This window comes from Corapipo altera, unplaced genomic scaffold (assembly GCF_003945725.1).
Source record: "Corapipo altera isolate COAL_440 unplaced genomic scaffold, ASM394572v1 61411, whole genome shotgun sequence".
Taxonomy (NCBI): Eukaryota; Metazoa; Chordata; class Aves; order Passeriformes; family Pipridae; genus Corapipo; species Corapipo altera.
In genome coordinates, this window is record NW_020884875.1 from 1,007,402 (window position 1) to 1,027,287 (window position 19,886).

The 19,886-nt window shown below is 40.3% G+C and overlaps 1 protein-coding gene across 1 annotated transcript; it reads left to right on the forward strand.

Moving 5' to 3' along the window:
• The first annotated feature begins 1,964 nt into the window (after positions 1–1,964).
• Positions 1,965–16,933, forward strand: TARS (threonyl-tRNA synthetase). Its single transcript, XM_027634664.1, has 19 exons — positions 1,965–2,008; positions 2,294–2,374; positions 3,237–3,427; positions 4,477–4,600; positions 5,640–5,761; positions 5,967–6,084; positions 6,896–6,960; positions 7,090–7,168; positions 7,728–7,874; positions 8,778–8,876; positions 9,620–9,786; positions 10,330–10,492; positions 10,586–10,723; positions 11,237–11,314; positions 12,857–12,957; positions 13,069–13,173; positions 13,840–13,912; positions 14,652–14,766; positions 15,708–16,933. Exons 1-19 carry the CDS (start codon positions 1,988–1,990, stop codon positions 15,854–15,856), a joined length of 2,136 nt encoding a protein of 711 aa, XP_027490465.1. The 5' UTR covers positions 1,965–1,987; the 3' UTR covers positions 15,857–16,933.
• The last annotated feature ends 2,953 nt before the right edge of the window (positions 16,934–19,886 follow it).

Sequence of the window (19,886 nt, forward strand, 5' to 3'; positions counted from 1 at the left end):
TCCTGTTTCCAGAGCCAAGAGCTGTGAGCAGGATCTTCCTCAGAATTTGTGTCTTATTAGCTCACCGTGTTTCGCTGCTGCCATCTTCTGGCACAAGGGATAGTTCTCCTACAGTTTCCCAGTTGCTTTTGAAATACTTAATCGTTTTTTCTCTTTAACAGTATCAGTACGGTTTTTTGTTCATTTTGGCCTTAGATAATTTATCTATAAGTTTTGCAATGTCCTTTTAGCCACCTGTAATTCATCCACCCCAAAAAAATTTTAGGAGATATTGCAAACATAAAAACTAGTATTATAGAACAAATATCCTTTGCATTACTAAACATTGTATTGCTACAGATGTTACATATATTATTAAGTGTAGCTATTTAATAAAAGTTTTTGCCAATATTTATGCTGCTCATATTTTACTTTCAGATAACAAATTAATTATTCAGATCTAGGCCTGATTCTGTCTTTAAATTCCTATTTACTACACCTTTCTGTTTTCATATTTAAAATATAGATAAAAGTATTTGCATTGTTTAAACTCCTACATTTGTGATCAAATAGCACGGTGATGTTCTCTCAACCATCCTTCACCACTACATAATCAGTATTTGAAAGCTAAGCAAAACTTCCAGCACTTAAGTTCGTGGAGCCTGAGGTGCTCTGATGTCCATCTGAGAACATTTTAGCTGACTGAAACACTCTAAGCTCCCAGATCACTTCTCCAGATAAGACAATGCTGCTATTCCGGGAGGCAGAAGTGTTGGATGCTCTGCAGGTGGCAGAAGCCCAAACCAAGCCCTGACCTGTGATTTATCCTCTTCAAAGAAAGGATGCTATGCCAGGATTTCTTGAAAACATGAAATCTTGTAATGAACATCTTCCTCAAACTAGGCTACTAAGTGACTTCACCATTACACCTCATGTTACCAGACACACCTCAGGCCTTGGGACTGACCACTCTGGGTGTCCATAGCCACCATGAGAATGTGCTGAAAGAAAATAAGCTTCCTAAATGAAAACATTGTTATTAGAGGAAAACAGCAGCAGGGAAAGGAGAGGAAGAAGGTTACAAACTAAATGCCTGAATATCACATCCTTTCCTCAGAAGTGTCCATAACTTCTAAGGCATTAAGCTGAGCCTTCCCTCAGGACAGCTGTGGACACTCCTGCGCGTCAGGTCTGACACAACCACCTCAGAATCATTTCCACTTCTCCTCTGCGCACCCCCCACCCCCCTCCCCCAAAATCAGACATTGTTCAGTCCAATTTTTATTTTATTTTAGTCTCTTTTGCAAAGAGTACTTCCATTCACTGATCCATCCCTGCTGAACTTCTGCCTCAGGGGAATGGTAGCCAGGTGTCCCTGAGTGCTGGAGTGAGTTCAGAGAAGGGCAACAGAGCTGGGAAGGAGTCTGGAGCACAAGTCCCGTGAGGAGCAGCTGAGGGAGCTGGGGATGTTTAGTCTGAAGGAGGCTCAGGGGTGACCTCTCTCTCCAACAAGGAGGTTGTAGCTAGGTGGGGGTCGGTCTCTTCTCCCAGGCAACCAGAGACAGGGCAGTGTTAAGCTGCACCAGGAGAGGTTTAGGTTGGACATTAGGAAGAATTTCTTCACAGAAAGGGTGATTAGACATAGGAATGCACTGCCGTCCCTGGAGTCACCGCCCCTGACGGTGTTAAAGGAAAGACCGGACGTAGCACTTTGTGCCATGGTTGTGCTGGGTCACAGGTTGGGCGCGATGCTCAGAGGACTTGTTCAACCTAATTCACTTTGCGATTCTCCCCGAGGCAGCGAGGGGAGCGGGGGTACGGAGACACGAGCCCCCTCCCCGCTATCATGGGGGCGGACAGAGCCTCTGCCACCCCGAGCTGCCGGAGACCCTCACAGGGCGCCTTCACCCTCCCACCCCCCGCCCGGAGCGGCCGCCCCCGGTTGCATCAGCCGCGGGGCCGAGCGGCGCCTGCGCGCCCGCCCCTTCCCGGGCAGCTCCGCGCGGCCATGGCGGGAGGTGACGAGCAGGTGGGACTCGCGTCCCCCTCGGGCTGAGCCGGGGCGGCTCCTCCGGCCCCGCGTCAGGGCTCGGGAGAGGGGCAACCCTGTCAGGAGGGCGGGTGCTGGCGGCGGAGGGGGCTGGGCCTCTTCCGTGGGGCTTCCGCAGCGGTGGGATTTGCCCCAGGGAAAAGGAGCTGGGAGCGGGGCTGGGGCTTCCCGCGGCGAGGGCGTTGGGTCTGTTCGCGGGATGGGGGGCTGAGGGGGCTTAAAGCGACTCCTGGAGAGTGAGGAAATGGTGCTCGCCCTCCGCAGGTGGGCAGTGGGGAGGAGAGGAAAGCAAACTGCGAGAAGAAGAAGATGAAGGACGGGCCCGGCGATGGAGGGCGGTCAGAGGTGAGCTACCCCTCGGCCGGGGGGTGGGAGATGCCGTGTCCTGGGCGTGCTGGTGGCATTTGCTACAACTGGCCCTTCTAAAGTGTTTAATCAGGCGATACAGTTACATCTTTCCCAGATTTTGCCCTGAAGTGACGTTGACGGGTTCTGCACCAAGTTTCATTGGGGTAATGGGAGGGCAGCTCAGATTGGCACAGCTGCGGCTCGGTGATGCTTTCCACCTGTGACCCTGTTTGCAGCGGGAGGCAGGAGGCAGATCTTTGGGATGAGGAAAGTGTGGATAAGGTGCTCTTGTCTTTTCCGTCTTTATGGTGGGTAAGACACACATCCTTCTGACTGCACAGAGGGCCAGCTGCGAGCCAGCACCAGTCCTGAACCAGCTGTGGAGCTGTGCAACCTTGGCTGTGCCCAGGGGGATAGTCCTGACGTCGGTACACGTGTGTAAGCTGGAGTCAGTTCCTGTCTGGCTGGACAGGAACCGGCATTGCCTCAGTTTTTTGACTTAATAAGAAAACTCGGGTTTCACATTGCTCTTATACAGTCTTCTCAGGTTGATTTTTACCCTTTAGGTTATTAAACAAGTGTTTAATAAGCCGTGTAAGTGATTGGTAACATATGTGGTTTATTAAACAGGTGTACAATGGCATAGTTTTCATTCAACTGAAGCCTTATGACATTATGAATGATGTAACTAACACTACATAACCTGGAATAATGTTGATTATTTTTTAGATATAGTATTTATATAGATATCATCACGTAGCTGCTTATGAAAAGTATAACTAGTGTTTGCATTCTTGACATAATGTGCTATCAGATTAATAATCTATAAACTGTTTTCCTTTCTCTTTATTCTGTGTAGCTGAATCCTTGGCCTGCATTTATCAATGAGCGTTTAGAGATGTACAATAAACTTAAAGCTGAACATGATGCACTCCTTGCAGAAAGAGCTGCAAAGGACAGTAAACCCATTAAAGTTACACTACCTGATGGCAAGCAGATTGATGCTGAATCTTGGAAGACTACTCCTTATCAAATTGCTTGTGGAATTAGGTACGGTTCTGTTCTGTGATACACACAATCAGGGTCAGACAGTGGCTTTAAGGGGATGGGTAATGTATGATTTCTTAGTCATTTATCTCTTCTCAAAGCACATTGTGTACAATGAACTGGAGGTAACTGGTTGGGTTTTAGTTTTGGAGTGAAATTTTTTTCTTCTTTATAAAGGTACAGTTTCTAATATTAAATAAGAATAGAACTGGGGTCTTTTTGATACATGTTACTTGTGGATTTTCTCCTGCAAGTACTGCTCTTGCATTAAGACCTGATTTGCTAGTAAATGATCAGATTGAATGTTAGCACTTGCAAACCAGCTTGCATTGGCCTGAGGAGAACTGCTGGGTGATGTTTCAGTTGATTTCAGAGAAAGATAACATATGAGCATCTCTCACTTAATTGTACCTTTTACTTGCATGGGAGATACCTATCCAAAAGAGTATTGCACATCCACAGGTTACTCATACTAGCTGTGGGTCATTTTTGAATGATACACAGTGAACACCCTGACAGTTAAAATTACAAAAATTGGATGATTCCTAAAGGTGAGATGCCTTTTTTGTTTTCTTTTTGCCCCCTCCCCGAAAGGTGCTATGACATTGGAATTTATTTGCTTTTGTGATTTGGGATCAAGAAAAGGGTATTTTGCCTAGTGGATACAAACTATAAAGTTACTACATCAAAAATTGTATTGGATAATTTTTACGAGAGAAGTTCTGTGTTATATTGCAGTAGAATTGGTAAGTCAGGTTAGTACCTTTAGGTGACTGCCTCTAAGTCAAGTATGTTAAAAAATGTATGAATGTTGGGTATATAACACAATTTACTTTCCATATCTCTGATATATAAATAGGATTTTTCATGAGTGTTCAAGACTGGTTAAGCTGCTTGTTTATTTGGAATTTATATATGACACTGTGTCCACTCTGAGCACTCCTGATCTTATTCAGCCTGGAGGGGAAAATCCAGGGGACTTCTACTGGATGATTTCAAAATACTGTATACTTATTATGAATTATAATTGTACTTTTATGTTTATTGTGTAGTCAGGGATTAGCTGACAACACTGTTATTGCTAAAGTGAACAAGATGGTTTGGGATCTAGACCGTCCTTTGGAGGAGGATTGTACCTTGGAGCTGCTTAAGTTTGAAGATGAAGAGGCTCAAGCAGTGAGTATCTTCTACCAAAACTTGTTTACCCTTGGATTTACATGAAATTCAGCTTCTGGTAGTTATTTGCATATTTACTGTGTTCAGAAGATGAAGAGGAAGGAACAGGTTTGCAGTGTAGGTACATCTGCATTTCCTAATAGTTCCTTACAGAGTGGTTTTGGTACTACAGATAATGTACATTCTGCTGTGTACTTGTAGCCAATTCTGCTCACAGTTGCTGTAGATTATGTCAAGTTTATTCTCATTAAAATTTTACATTTACAACCTTTGTGTTCATATAAAGGAGGTCTTTTGAACTGACCTCTTCAGCACTGCCTTTGAGAACAAAACAGTACAAAAGTACTGTCTATGTACAATGATAAAAGTACTGAGTGGGCTCCTCTTTTTCTTTTTACATGCAAATGTACCTACTTTATCTTGCCTACTCGTTCAGATAAATGTGGATATCCAGTAAACTGATAAATACTTTCTTTAGAAAAAATGAGTTGGTACAAGAAGCTGTCAGTCAAACTCATCACAAAAGTCTTGCATTCAAACTCAGAGTTTTGTTACTGGCTAAGTGAGGGCTCCTGATTTGTCTGTGCTAGTCAAGACAGACGAACTCTTACAGCTTTAGTTTTGTCAAAACCTCAGGTGTCCTAGAAGATGGAATGTGCAGGATTTCCCATGCATAAAATCTTTGGACTAGGACAACAGCCTAATGTTGAAAGCACTCCTTTTGGTCTTTATGCAGAGTTGATTGATTGAAGTCCTTAGGAAAAAAAGGTTTCTGAATTAGTTTCCAGACTTCTTGAAAATAATTGAATAATTTCAACAGTAGTTGGAAATAAGAATTGTTTGCTACCACAGTCTAAGCAGTTTTGTGGTGGAAATGCTACCTTTTGGAAACATTGGTGCTTGGGCTGAGAGTGTTGCTGGGCAGGTCACTTCTCTTCTGCTGACTGATCTAGTGTATCCTTAAAAGCAAGAGTTTCAAAAAAGGTTTTAAATAAAACAGTTGAAATGCACTAATTCCCTATTTTTTTACTTCCACTAGGTGTACTGGCACTCAAGTGCTCACATAATGGGTGAAGCAATGGAACGGATCTATGGTGGCTGTTTGTGCTATGGCCCACCAATTGAAAATGGATTTTATTACGACATGTTCCTTGAGGAAGGGTATGTTTTGTATTTTTCCGGTTTTTTGGGGGTGTGGGGTGGCAGTCACAGCAAAATTTCTGTTACGTACTTGTTTCTGGAACATCATATCTACTGCTATAGATGACTTTGTCCTTTGTAATGCCTCCCATCCACAAGCTAGTGGATCACAAATTGCAAATGGAAGCAAAAATTATTCACTTCTGTGTGTGTGTGTTTATTTTAGGGGTGTATCAAGTAATGACTTCTCTGCTTTGGAAACATTATGCAAAAAGATAATGAAGGAAAAACAAGCCTTCGAGAGACTGGAAGTTAAGAAGGAAACACTACTTGAAATGTTTAAGGTAGGCTGTTTTAGAAGGTTGTTTCCAGCCTCATGCTTTAAGTCTTTAAAGTCTTTAAGTGTTTGTAACTTTAGTATATGTTCTATTAGTGGTAGAGGAAAGTCTATCAAAGTAACTTTTTAAGGTTCTTATAAATTCATTTGTGATATCTAACAAAAAAAAATGAGCAAAGGTGTAATTCTTAGTTTCTTGAGAATGTAAGAACTATTTCTTCCACTGAGTGATCTTCACAAAATCTGTGAACTTGCATTCTTCATTTATTTCCCAGAGATACAAATTTGCAATGTATTATGTGCAGTTATGTTGTATTATCTTGGCTGTATGATACTGTAACTGCATGTGCTGCTGCATTCAGAAAGCTTCATAAAACGTTTTTTAAAATGAGGACTTCTGAGAAAGTCCAAGCAACACTAAAAGTTCATGCTTTCCCTTTCGTATCTAGCAGCAAATAGTTTTTTTTAATTCCTGAGATAGATGTTACTGAGTTTTCACTGTTGGGACATCAGGAGGATCATAGTGTCATTCAGACCTACCTCTGTAGGTCTCCAGTCCAATATCATGCAGAGGGCATGGGACCAACACTGAAATCAGACCAGGCTTCCGACTGGGCCTTCAAAATTTCTTAAGGACAGAGACTGCACAAACTGCTTTCTGGGCAGCTTGCTCCACTACTGCTCTGTGCTTCTGTCTGTCTCTTTTACAGTCCTCTTTTCATGCAGCATAGCATCAGGTTTGCAAATAATTTAAACTGCTGGCCAGTTCTCCTGCTTAACAAAGACTTAACAAATATTTGTGCTGCTTTTTTTCTCAGTATAATAAATTCAAGTGTCGCATCCTGAATGAGAAGGTCAATACTCCAACTACTACAGTATACAGGTAATTATGCTGTATAATCATAATTAGTAAGTGGATATCATAATAATCATAATAGTAAGTGGATCATAATATTACTGGATTTATGAATCTAGGGCTAAATATACCAAATAAATGCTTTCCTATTCTTAGGTGTGGTCCCTTGATAGATTTATGCAGAGGGCCTCATGTCAGACATACTGGCAAGATAAAGACCATAAAAATTCATAAGGTAAGTGCTGAAACTTCCTTAGACAAATGTTTTCACTGAAAATGTGTTGATGTCTTTGGGCTGAGGCAAGAATGTACTGTGAAATGAGTAACCTGGCTAAAAACTCAGTGTTGCAAATTGTGGAAAGCTTGTGTGCTGGAATGATATTCACATGGTGTGAAGCCAGCTGTGTGTCCAGGGCTTGCACTTCCAAGCACAGATAGGAACACAAGTTTAGCTCAAGTTTTGACTGAAATGTGTCAGTTAAAGTTTATTGGTTTTGCTCAGCTGATGGTTGTAGCTGTTTGTGATTAAACAGTTGGAAAAGGATAGCTACAAAGAGAGCAGATAGGCTTTGGAAAAAGACAGGAGAGAGCCCAAAACCATATTTGCTTAGTGTGTTCACCTCTTCTTTCTGGATTTTTCTGATCAGTGCTCTGAATTTACGATTAAAATTCTCTGTACACTTTAGTTGTTCCACATTAATGGTTTATTAATAATTATATGCCTTTTCATGGCAGGCTGTAGTAGTGGAGGCTCCTCCTTTTCTTCAGTGTTACATTTATTTTTTTGCATGCAGAATTCTTCTACCTATTGGGAAGGCAAGGCTGATATGGAATCCCTCCAGCGGATCTATGGAATTTCATTCCCAGATACAAAAATGCTGAAGGAATGGGAGAAATTCCAGGAGGAGGCTAAAAGCAGAGATCACAGAAAAATTGGGCGGGTGAGACAGTTTTTCTAAGTAATGTATTTCAAAAACACTGTGTGGATTTAACCCCTTAACTAGAAGCGTCTTGAAGATAGCGTATACTTTGCTGCCACAATCAAGATGTGACACAATTTTATTTTGAGGTGCGAAGTCAGGTACTTTTCTTTCAAGCATCAAAGTCCTAGAAAAAATAACTTTTTGCTCTTTTAAATGCAATGACATCCTTATTCCACAGATCAGTCAGAACAGAACAGAAACACTTCCATCTGCAACACATGAATGCCGCACTCTGTGGGCAGTGCTCATTCCAGCGCAGTTTGCTGTGGTCTGTTCACACAATTATCTTCTTCTGTGTGATTTCAGAATCTGTAATACAGAGCTATGTTTTTTGGTTGGCTGGTTTTTGGGTTCCTTTTTCTTCAATAGATACCCCTGTCAGATAACTGATAGTTCTGAACAGCATTACAATGTCTGCTGCTAGTACATCATGAAAAAATACAGAAGAATTCACTGTGTAGACCTCAAGCATGTCCACAGTTTGTCACATTAGCCAACTGTAGTTCACTGTAGTTCACACAATCATTTCATGTGCACATAATTAGCTGCAGAAGCATAACTAAACATTTACTTGTCGATGTACAAAGGAAGCTGTGGGGGCACAGTTGGGAGTTAAGTGTGAAGTTCTGGAGCATCAGTAATGAAACACGAAACTGAACAATCCCCTTCCCCTTTAACTACTGATGGACATAAAAATACTAGTGAAAAGGCATCTGATCTATTGTATATTGTGGGGTTTTTTTCCAGGTTTTTCTTTTTGAAACTGATAGTGATGCCCAGTCAGTAGTAATTCATTTGTGAATGTTAAGTGAAAAAAGTAGGGTGCAAATACTGAGTTTTTCAAGTATTATTTTTCTGCAGGACCAAGAACTGTTTTTCTTCCATGAGCTTAGCCCTGGTAGCTGTTTTTTCTTGCCAAAAGGAGCTTACATTTATAATACATTAATTGAATTCATCCGGGTAAGTGCTGTCTTTTGGAAAGCTTATAGAAAAAATTGCATGATTTTAGAAAAATGTGTAACAGCATGCTACATATTAACAGTATTAATAGCCTTTCATTTCAAGTTATTTTAATCTCTTAATTCTATAAGGCACTAAAGAAACCTGATTTTTTTGAATTGGTCTTGTCACAGTCTCTGCAAAATTACGTTATATTATAAAAGTACTTTATATCTGCAGCTAAAGCTGTGATAAAGGTGCTTTATAATATGAATTCGTTAACATCTAATAGTACAGCTAAGCTCACACTACTGCTGTTCCACTGATGCATATTGATTTGTTTTAATAAACTTACTTAATTTGGCCCTGGAGACCTATTCACTTTGAAAATATATGTAGAAAAAAACCCCTGTTGTAATATTTGAAGTCTTTGTTTTTACTGTATATTTAGGCTGCAATGTACTATCAAGTATCATCGAGTAATTAGAGACTGCTGCTTTGCTTGCAGGGAAGAAACTTGTTCTTCTTGCTTACTACATGCCCAACTTGAATTTTTCTCTTCCCTGCCTCCTTCCCTAAGTTGTGGAGTTTTGTACAGCAGCATTTGTATATTGTTATGGCTGCGGATTGAAGTCTGTACTTTTGCTTTCTTTATTAGTTATTTTATAACAAATAAAGTTATAAAATAAACTAAATAAAACAACTGTAAACAAATAAAATAAATACTATAAACAATAAAATAAAACAACTAACTGTTGTTTTAGAGTGAGTATCGAAAACGTGGATTCCAGGAGGTTGTCACTCCAAATGTTTTCAACAGCAAACTGTGGATGACTTCAGGGCACTGGCAGCATTACAGTGACAACATGTTTTCCTTTGAAGTGGAGAAGGAGATCTTTGCTCTGAAGCCCATGAACTGCCCAGGACACTGGTAAATACATAGCAAATCCAGTTTAGCAAAGATGATGGGGAAAAAAAGAGCAGTCCCATCCTCCTCCTTTTACCTGTGTAATTGTAGAGATGGCTGTCTTCAGGTATTCATGCTGTCAGGAATGCTGTAATTGTGACTGTTGTTGTCTACACTCTTTCTTTACCCGAGACACTGAGAAATGTCATTTTTCCGCCATTACAGTGATGGTGTTTTAGACCTGAATCTTACCTTGATACTACAAAACCTAGATATCCAAAATAAATACTGGGACATTGTCAATTTTGTGGTAGTTTAGGCATTCAGCTTTTAATGCCCAGTTTTAGGACTTCTCGTATCTTCTCTCTGTGAGGTGGGGGAAGCCTACCCACTGTAAAAGGAGATGTGCATTTGTTTTCCTGACAAAACTAGATATGACTGATGGTTCTATCCAGATGACACCACTGGCTTAGTGGGCATGTGCTTAGTCACTGGTACCTTCTCACTGCCTGCACTTTGCAGAATTTTGATTCTCAGTGGGCTCCCAGTAACAAACTTTTCCTTCAGCCTCATGTTTGATCATCGCCCGAGATCGTGGCGTGAGCTGCCGTTACGTTTGGCTGATTTTGGAGTCCTGCACCGCAACGAACTGTCAGGAGCTCTAACAGGGCTCACTCGAGTGCGCCGGTTCCAGCAGGACGATGCTCACATATTCTGTGCTATGGAGCAGGTATGGGCTGCTGTGAAAGGAAATCGGGCATTAATATCCCATTGACTGATTTTTTTTTTCCATAATTTACACATTATTTCTCTTGTCATAAAGATCGAAGAGGAGATAAAGAGTTGTCTGCAGTTCTTGCGTACTGTGTATGATGTCTTTGGATTTTCCTTTAAACTGAATCTCTCCACTCGTCCTGAAAAGTACCTGGGAGATATTGAAGTGTGGAATCAGGCTGAAAAGGTAAACAGTAGTTTTATTAACTTTTTTTACAAAAGCAAGGCTGCAGCTGCAAGTTCTGTAAGAACTGCAAAGAGAACCAGTTCTGCAGCCTCTATAGTAAGACTTAGATCCATTTCCTGAAAGTGAGGTTGGAAGGGATGGGGTTAACCCTTGCAGGTGCAGTGCTAGGGAGAAGATGGGGCAGGAATAGACATTTGGTGTACCAGGGTGGATCTCATCTCAAAGTTATCTACAGACTTTGAATCTGGCATAAACAGTTCTTGCATCTTAGCTAATGCTTGTTTGGCCTCTTCCAAAATGATTGCTTTAATTTTGTTTGTTTAAATTTGGACAAATTAATTTTTTTTTTTTAGTTGGCTCTCTTCCAAAATTTCCCTTTTTCAGTCAATAAATGAGTTTCAGCAGCAACTGAGAAGTACAGAGAATTTGGTAGGGTCACCTATCTGTAGTAGCAGGCTACCCTGATGCTGTAACATGGAAAGAAACACTGAGTGTGTGTCCTTTTATCTCCAGCAACTCGAAAACAGCCTCAATGCCTTTGGCGAGAAGTGGGAGTTAAACCCTGGTGATGGAGCTTTCTATGGACCTAAGGTTAGTATGTGCTAACAACTAGCTGGTTTCAACTTTTAATTCTGTTTGGATAAGGCAAAAGGCCTTATCCAGGAATAAAGTATTTTTTTTTTGGTTACAGTTATCTAATACCATTTTAAGATGCTGTCTGGCTAAAATCTTCTGGTTTTCCAGAAACAGAAACTCTGACATACTTGAGAGAGGGATAATACTCTGTCATCCTGGTGTTCACATAGTTGTAACGTGAGTTCTAACACTCATTTCATTAATTAAACCCAGTTTACATGAATCAGCTATTTGTCCGCAGCTTGAACAGAGCTGACTGGTTTAGCGGGCAGCATGAACAGAAGGTGGCACTGTAAGATCTGTTTTAACAGAGCAACTCCTGCATTAGAAAGTGAATCCTAGGTCACGAGAAGAACAAAAATAAACTGCTTTTAAATCTTTCCGTAATACACCTACACTACATTTATGTCTGTGTTCTCATCTAGTAAACTTGTTCTGATTACTCTATTTGTATGCTAATGATTCAGTTTCAGTTTATTGTGTTGTAAGTGAAATGTGTTATAGCAGCTAGTCATTCATAACATGAAATGCAAACAAGATTTAGTAATTTCCTCATTTGATTGAAAGAGGGCATATGTACAGGAACCTTTGTTAACATTAATTAACCTTACACTTGCTCCTAATACAGTCTGAATTTGAAATTAAAGTAGATTATAAAGAATGAAGCTCTATTGTAACTAGCTGAACTACGATAAACTCTGACTTCTGATTCCAAAGTTGAAAGATATTTAGGTCTCAAGTTGTTAAAACACTGATCTGGGTGTATAATACATAAATTAAAATAAGGGACACAGCCTCAACATATAGCCATACTGGTAAAACGATGAGTAAGTGAGCAGTGTGATAAATAATAAGGTCAGGACACTATAAATCTACTGTTTTCTATCAGTCTTTTCTGTCTAACTTGTATCATAAATTTACTCGGGATTTAAGTGTCGGATGCAAAAGAAAGAATAGGCTTGACTCATAGGTCAGGATTAGTAACATTGATTAATATGACTCTCTACTGGTAAGTGGACTGTTTAACAGTAGGATTCTCATCCCACGTTCATGCCCTGAATTTGTAACATAAGCTACAAAGTTTTCAAATACTGCATAATATAGAAGTGTAAGTTTGCCAATTTGATGTTGAGGAAGTTTTATTTTTGTGCAGACATGTTCAGTTCTGCACTTACAGGCTGCTTAATTCACTCAGTGAAAAGGCCCATGAGAGTACCAGATGGAAAACCACAAAAAGTAATCTGAGATATCTAAGGTAGTTCCCCCCTGAAGTTTGTCTCTCTACTTACTCACTCTGGTTTTACTCTAACATTTTTTGCATCAGACCCTGCAAATCACTTAAATTTTAACACAGGCTGAAGTAAAACTATGCTGTCTAAAGGTACATGTAGTTCCTCTGCATTGAATGAAACCCGTCTTAAAACAATGAGTTTGCTTTCAGAGGGGAATCCTTGTCTTTTAAGCTGTAGTAAAAGTTTGTGTCTTTGTGTTTTTAAGATTGACATTCAGATTAAAGATGCCATTGGCCGCTACCACCAGTGTGCTACAATTCAGCTTGACTTCCAGTTGCCAGTCAGATTTAACCTCACCTTTGTCAGGTAAGCACAGAGGCTGATGGCTTTAAGTTCTGTATAATCTAACTTCACTGACGCTTACAGGCATAAGTTTGCATCGAGTAAAAAAACCTTATGAAACCCTTTTCTTTACAGCCATGATGGTAATGACAAAACAAGACCAGTTATCATTCACCGGGCTATCTTGGGATCTGTGGAGAGAATGATTGCCATTCTAACTGAAAACTATGGAGGCAAATGGTAATGTTGAGAACTTATTATTCTAGTTTGAGCAAACACTTTAGGAGAGAAATTAGCCCCAGGCATCCAAGAGTCAAGAGGGTTTGTTTGTTCTTCTTGCTTGCTACAGGGACACGCCATAGGAATACCACAAGGCAATTTCTTCTGAACCACCTGCCTTAAGTATTAAATAATTCAGGATATGGTAGATTCTATACGATACTGCTCATGCAGTTGCAACATACAGCTACTCTGCCCAAGGCATAAGTCTCCCAACTGCTTTTACAGCTGAGCTGCCTTGTAAAGAGTTATTTATGTACATGACCTACTTTACCTGTATAATATATGTATAACACCCACTGGGAATGACCCCTCTGATCATAACAAGACTGTACTAAAGTAAATGTTTTCCTGTGCTTAGTTAGTAATAAGATCAACAACTCAATTATGATTTGTTGTATATTGTAAAACACAACATGAATCTTCTGGTCAGTGAGTGCTTTTGCCCACAGTGAATTCTTTTAGACACTCAGCTCTTTTTAGGAGATAAATTGTAATGAGTGTAGGGCTCTCATCACCGAATCTAACCAGATGGCTTGATGAGTCTCTTGTGTAGATTGTACTTCTATCTGTAAATAGGATTTCATACTGAAAGCTAAATAAACTTGTTTTGTTTGTTTATTGAAGGCCGCTCTGGCTGTCCCCACAGCAGGTAATGGTGGTACCAGTGGGACCAGCGTGTGATGAGTATGCTCAAAAGGTGATATACGTGGTTTTGTGCTTCATTTTCAGTATATTGCATTTAGCTGAAATACCTGGTTATTCATGATTAGTAGTATTTATCTCAGACAAGTGTTCTAAGTCTTAACATATTGAGTCATTTTTATATTACAGTGACAATTAGCTGCTGAAGTTGTGTAGATCTTTAAGAAAGATAACCTGAGTTAGATTTTGGGTACATAAACAACAAATGTTGGTCTTTGTGAGACTTTTATCTTTGGAAAACTTAGTTTTTCACTCTAGCTCAAAAGCTATCTTACCCTTCCGGTTCAAGTCTCCCATGGCCATGTGCATCTTGCAGAGCAGTAAGAAAGATGAAAATAAGTCTTTGCATATTTTGCCTCCATCAACGATCTCCTATAGTTTTTTCAAGCACACTATATATGAGTAAAATAGTCTGCAAAATAAATAAAAAAAAAAAAATCTCTTCTAATCAGTAAGCTGCACCAGCCTGCTGCCTTTTACAGTATCAAACTCCAATCACTATTCAGCCCAAACATTAGATGTTCACATCACTGCCCATTTCTTGTGTGTATGTAGTTGCATGATAGCTGACTTAATTTTAATTTCTTGAACTGGGCTCATCTCTAGCATCGGAGCCCATGACAGTGTCTTTGTTTTAGGGGTCAGATAATCTTAACTGGCTTAAGTCTACATATCATAAATAGTTCATGATCATGAATATCCTGCAGTGACAGTTTAAATACTTTTTCTCCTAGGTCCGGCAGGACTTCCATGATGCAGGATTTATGGCAGATGTTGATGTAGATCCTGGGTGCACACTGAACAAGAAGATCAGAAATGCTCAGCTTGCACAGTATAACTTTATTCTAGGTAACGTATTTCTTACCTTATCCTGGCTGACATTCTTGTTACAGGATTTGATCTTCTGTGAGCAGGGCAGGATTGTAATCAGTGGTTTAGGTCACTTTGTTCCTAAGGGTCTCCATTGCAGAGAGTCTTTCCTGCCTACATGATAGGCGTTTCTCACTTTATAGCTGTCACTGAAAGATCACTGTAACCCAAGGCATTACTGTTGCTATAGAAAAAGGTTTTTGCTGTTCTTTCATCAACCATGTGGAGACATGTATGAAGTCTCTTGTTCTTTGTCGGTCAGATCCTTCAGTTATTTTTCATTCTCCTAATAATTTATGCTCTTGTTTCTAATGGAGCAAAACAAATGCCGTGTTTTCACTCCATTCAACCAGAGTGCACTTCTGAGCTGTGCATGCACAGGGTGAGCCTCTTTTAGACAGGGTGATGCAGGGACAATTAGAAACTGATCCTGAAGTGTTTGATTTGAAGGAGCACATTAGTCCTGTCATGTAAATTGGGGGTCTGTCATTGACCTTAAAGTTATCTGGGATCCACTAGAGTCAAAGGAGCCTTTGACACAGAAACTGCCCTCAGAGTAACTGACAGAACCATGAAAAAAGTTCTGTTGTTTAAAACTTTAAGCATTTGATACAAATAAGGCACAAGCACATTTCACTTTCAGGACCACAAACAAATAATCACCCTATTAAGGAAAAAAAAAATCTCTCCTTATTTACATTCAGAGGTTGTCTCAAAGAGTTTAGATTGGGTACTGGAGAAACACAATCTCCAAGTGTGTTATATAAAATTTATTTTAGTTAGACACACACGTATTGTCTTGGTATCTGTAAGATTTTTAGACTTTTATTTAGTAAGCTTAAATTTTTTCAGGGATGGGGGTTGGGGGAAGAGCTTGCTGAATTTTAAATTCATTCCTTTTGTGTCTTGTTTTTTTCTAGTTGTTGGTGAAAAGGAGAAGGCGAGTGGAACAGTGAACATCCGCACGCGGGATAATAAGGTGCATGGAGAGAGAACCATTGCAGACACTGTGGAGAGGCTGCTGCAGCTGAAACGCTCTCGTTCCAGACAAGCTGAAGAAGAATTTTAACACCCACCTGCTCTGCATGACATAAAAAAAGAAAAAAAATTCTAGTTTTCCTAGTTTAGTTTACAGAGCTTTTGTTAACAGAGCTTTTGTTCTGAGCCAGATTTCACATTTGGATCTCATGCTCATTTTAATGGGGATTTTTCTTTAGTCAGAAATGCTTCTTTTTGTAAAAAAAAAAATCAATTTTTCACAAACCTTGAAGTAAAATTTCCTGTCCTCTAACTAATGACAGATGAAGCAAGGTGAAATGGCTTTTTGTGACTGCAAGGGAAAATTGCAATGTTAATCAGGGATACCTATAGCATTCTAACTACCCTGTTAAGAATAAAATCCTTTTTGGTAGCAAATGTTTTTCATGAAAGTTGTAACAAAAAACCTCAGGCTTAAGAAACCTCGTAAACCTAGTAAACATGCACAGCAGCTGCTTTTGGAGTGTCTCCATGAGCAAGGAAAGTGATATCTTGACATCCTGTCTCCCAGTCTTACATCAGTTGAATATACTGACTCTCAAGAATTCCCAGTTACATGAAAGGGGAAATGCTCTGCCACAGAGCACCGAGCTGCTCACCAAAGCTGCTAACCAAAGCCTACTGTGCCCTTTTCCAAAGGCAGTCTCTGAAATGTGCTGGCTCTGCAGGTCATGTCCTTGGAGCTGAAGAAAGGGGATAACACTGTCTGAAAAAGGCATGGCATAGTAGGGCCAAAGAAGCAGTTAAGAAAACCAGGATTCTTAGAAACAAAAGGTCTTCCTGTTCCTGTCTCTGAACTGTTTTTACAGTAAGGTTGTATGTCACACCAGAAACAAGAAAGTACTGAACGGAAAAGGATAGTGATTATTTGTTTAAGACAAATGCAATCTTCCAATTTAATGGGTACAGTCCCCTTCCATGGAACACTTCTTCCCAAGCCTCTAGTCCAGAGCATCACATACTTAATTAGCACCCTTTCTGTCTTACAGCTGATGAATCTCATCAGTTGTTTTTGGGTTTGGTTTGAGGCATTTTTGTACATTTGGCTGACAAGAGGCAAATGTCTGTTACTGACAAAAAATAAAATCTTGGTCTGGGGTTTTTTTGCGTCCATATGTTGTTTTTTTTAAATCTTAACTAACCTTAACAGCTTCCCAAGGTGATTGGTAACAGTTCCTTTAAAAAGAAAGCTATTGCTACAGCCCTAGTAAAGATCAGAAAATCTGAGGATGTGTTTGAACTATCTGATCTTTTCAAAACCTCATGAGTTTTGCCATTTCCATTACTGTCTGGGCAGAAGCATTTCATGCTGCCTTTTCTCACCTGTCTTACTCAGGGGAGATGGTCACATTTTATCAGCACTTGAACCCAGAGTGAATTCAGACTCAGATGGCAACCCCAGCAACTTTCAGCAAAATCTATTTCCTCCTCCTTTTGTTCATTCAGATTAAAGGTTCCATCTAAGTGCTGTGTGGGGGATAAAAAAAGAGGAAATTGATTTTCCACTACCTTGCTGGTTTCAAACATTTTTGTGAGAGTTACTAACTTTTCTGTATTTTACACCTGCTTTACTTTCCTGTGAAGTGACTTGCCCATGCAGTCACTGCAATGGAATCAGACGTCAGCTACCCCTGGGGCAGAAGGACTACCAAATACTGAAGCAAAACAAGTCCCTCAGGGAAAACAAACCACCAGCTCCGTTTCTCTCTATGAATCGTGCCTCAGTCTGCCTTTCCACTGCGCTGGTATATTTGTTGGTTCTCAGACAGCTCTGCTTTCTCTTTGTGGGGATTCTCGAGACTGGGAGAATCCTTGCCGCAACAGATTCTAGGCAAGCTTAGAAATCTTGGTTAAGTGATATAAAGAGTGGATGCACACATGTAATCGTTTAGACATAAACCGTTGTCCAAATCTGGGACTAAGTCTGGATCCAGCTTCACCTAGACTCCCCTCAGAAAGGAGGTTAGAATGTGAGGGGGCCCTTTCTGAACCTCATGACTCAATGGGAGGGTCTCCCTAAAAATTTTGCCCGACCCCATCCTCTGTGCAGTGACAATCAAGTGCACCTTGCTATTGAATCTTTTTAAACCACTGTTGCATCTACTATCAAAAATTGTTAAATATTGATATTGTTTTATATCAATAGACATACTGCTATTACTGTTACAAAGGAAGTGGCTCACTTCATCTGCAACACTTGCCTGGCCCAAGCAGCACATCTTCTCTCTTGGTTCGACCAGAAGTCCTCTGAACAGCAACTTTGGTCGCTCTTGTAATCTTTGGTAGGACTAAACTTCCAACAAAGTACTGTGCGTGTCTCTTAAGGCAGGATGCAGATTTGGTGTCATAGATTATTGGTGGGACCACTTGTCAAGCAGGAGAGAAGCCTCTGTATAATTAATTTAGGGTCTCAGAAGGCTGAAAGTCATCTCTCCAGTTCTACAGAGCCTGCTCTCATTACCAGAATTAGGCAAGAGAAATACAAGTAGTTTGCTGTTCACTTTTCATACTGTATACCCCTAGGGAAATTTTCAAGGGCATTTCCTGTGGAGTAGCTGGTAAGGTACAGTTCCAACTCTGCTTCACTGCAAAGCAAGTTCTATTTCCTCACTCTTTAAAACAGATTTTAAAGCAAATTGCTGAAGGATGCACGCAGAATGAAAGGGAATGAAGATATCTAATCTGATAGATCATCCAAGTATAAACAAGTAATGTCTGGCAGTAATTTCTGTACCTCGCAGGAACGACTGTGCCAGGATTCAGCTTTCTGTGAAGCTTCTCAGTTCTGCAAACTCCCCTGAAAGTTTCCCCTGGCCCAGAGCCATCTGGATGCTGCTACTACCAAGGGTAATTCCACTAAGGTACTTTCTGTCACATCTTGGGATGAAATTCCCACAGCAGCTCATAATACTTATTCCACCACACCACTGAGTCAGTCTGATGCAGTTTCAATATTCAGATTCAGTCATGTCATACCAACTCCTCTAGAAGCAGTGCAGCACCACTTTTGCGGAGAGCCAAGCTGTGAGATAAACTGTTAATTGCTGTAGGCACTTAGTCAATCTTGCCTCACTACATTTTTCCCACTGTATCGAAACCCAGTCCATACAGGATCCTTGATAAAAGAAAATCGTTTTGCCAAATCTGACTTTTCCCTTGTGAGACAAGGCCAAAATTAAGGGGTCTTCGAAAACTCATTTCAGGTCTGCAGCTCATGTCCTGTGTAATTTCATGATTGCCTTCTCCACCATTTCTAAATTGCACAATCATCTCTGGGAAGATCTAAGCAATTGACCCTCAAATCTGATAATTAGAAACTGACGGTATTAAACTTAACAACTGCTAAAGGCTATACTTATTGGAAAAAAAAAAAAAAGACAGAACATAGTGCTTGATGCTTAAAGAGCACTTCCAAAACAATTCAGCCTTTCTACATGGTAGAATTTTCCATCTACTTTGGACAGGAATATTCTTTCACAATTTTCTGGATGTGGCTGATGCCTTGTTAGCCACTGTGATTGAGCATGCTCATACAGAATGAGCTACATTTGGACTTGTACCAAAGTTAGTTTTTTTCATGTAAGAAAACATCTTCTGATAAATTACTACAAGAACACATGCTCAGATAAACTGGGGCAGCCAGGGACATTTTGTAGTGTTCTCAGACATTGAGGATAGTTCATCTGGGTTTCAATACATGAGATATCTGTGTCCCTCCCAAAACCACAGCCTTCAGCTGGATCACAAAGCTCTTCTGCAAACAGGAGAATGCTGTGAGTTGCACAGAAGGCATCTGTGAAAACTGGAAAAAAATACCAAGAACCAAATCAAAAGTATTCAGCATCCAAAAAAAAAAAAACGCCAATTAACCATTGACAGAGCCTCCACCAGGCAACTGTATGTCTCTGTACTAAAAGATAAGATAGTGGGGACCACTAGCATGGAGACAAAACAGATGAATCCACACTGCCACACGAGCCATCCTTGTCTTCCTCAAAGCCTTTGGAATTACCTCTCTAAGATCCCCGCAGAGAGAAGCAGAAACAGGAATGAGAGAGTTG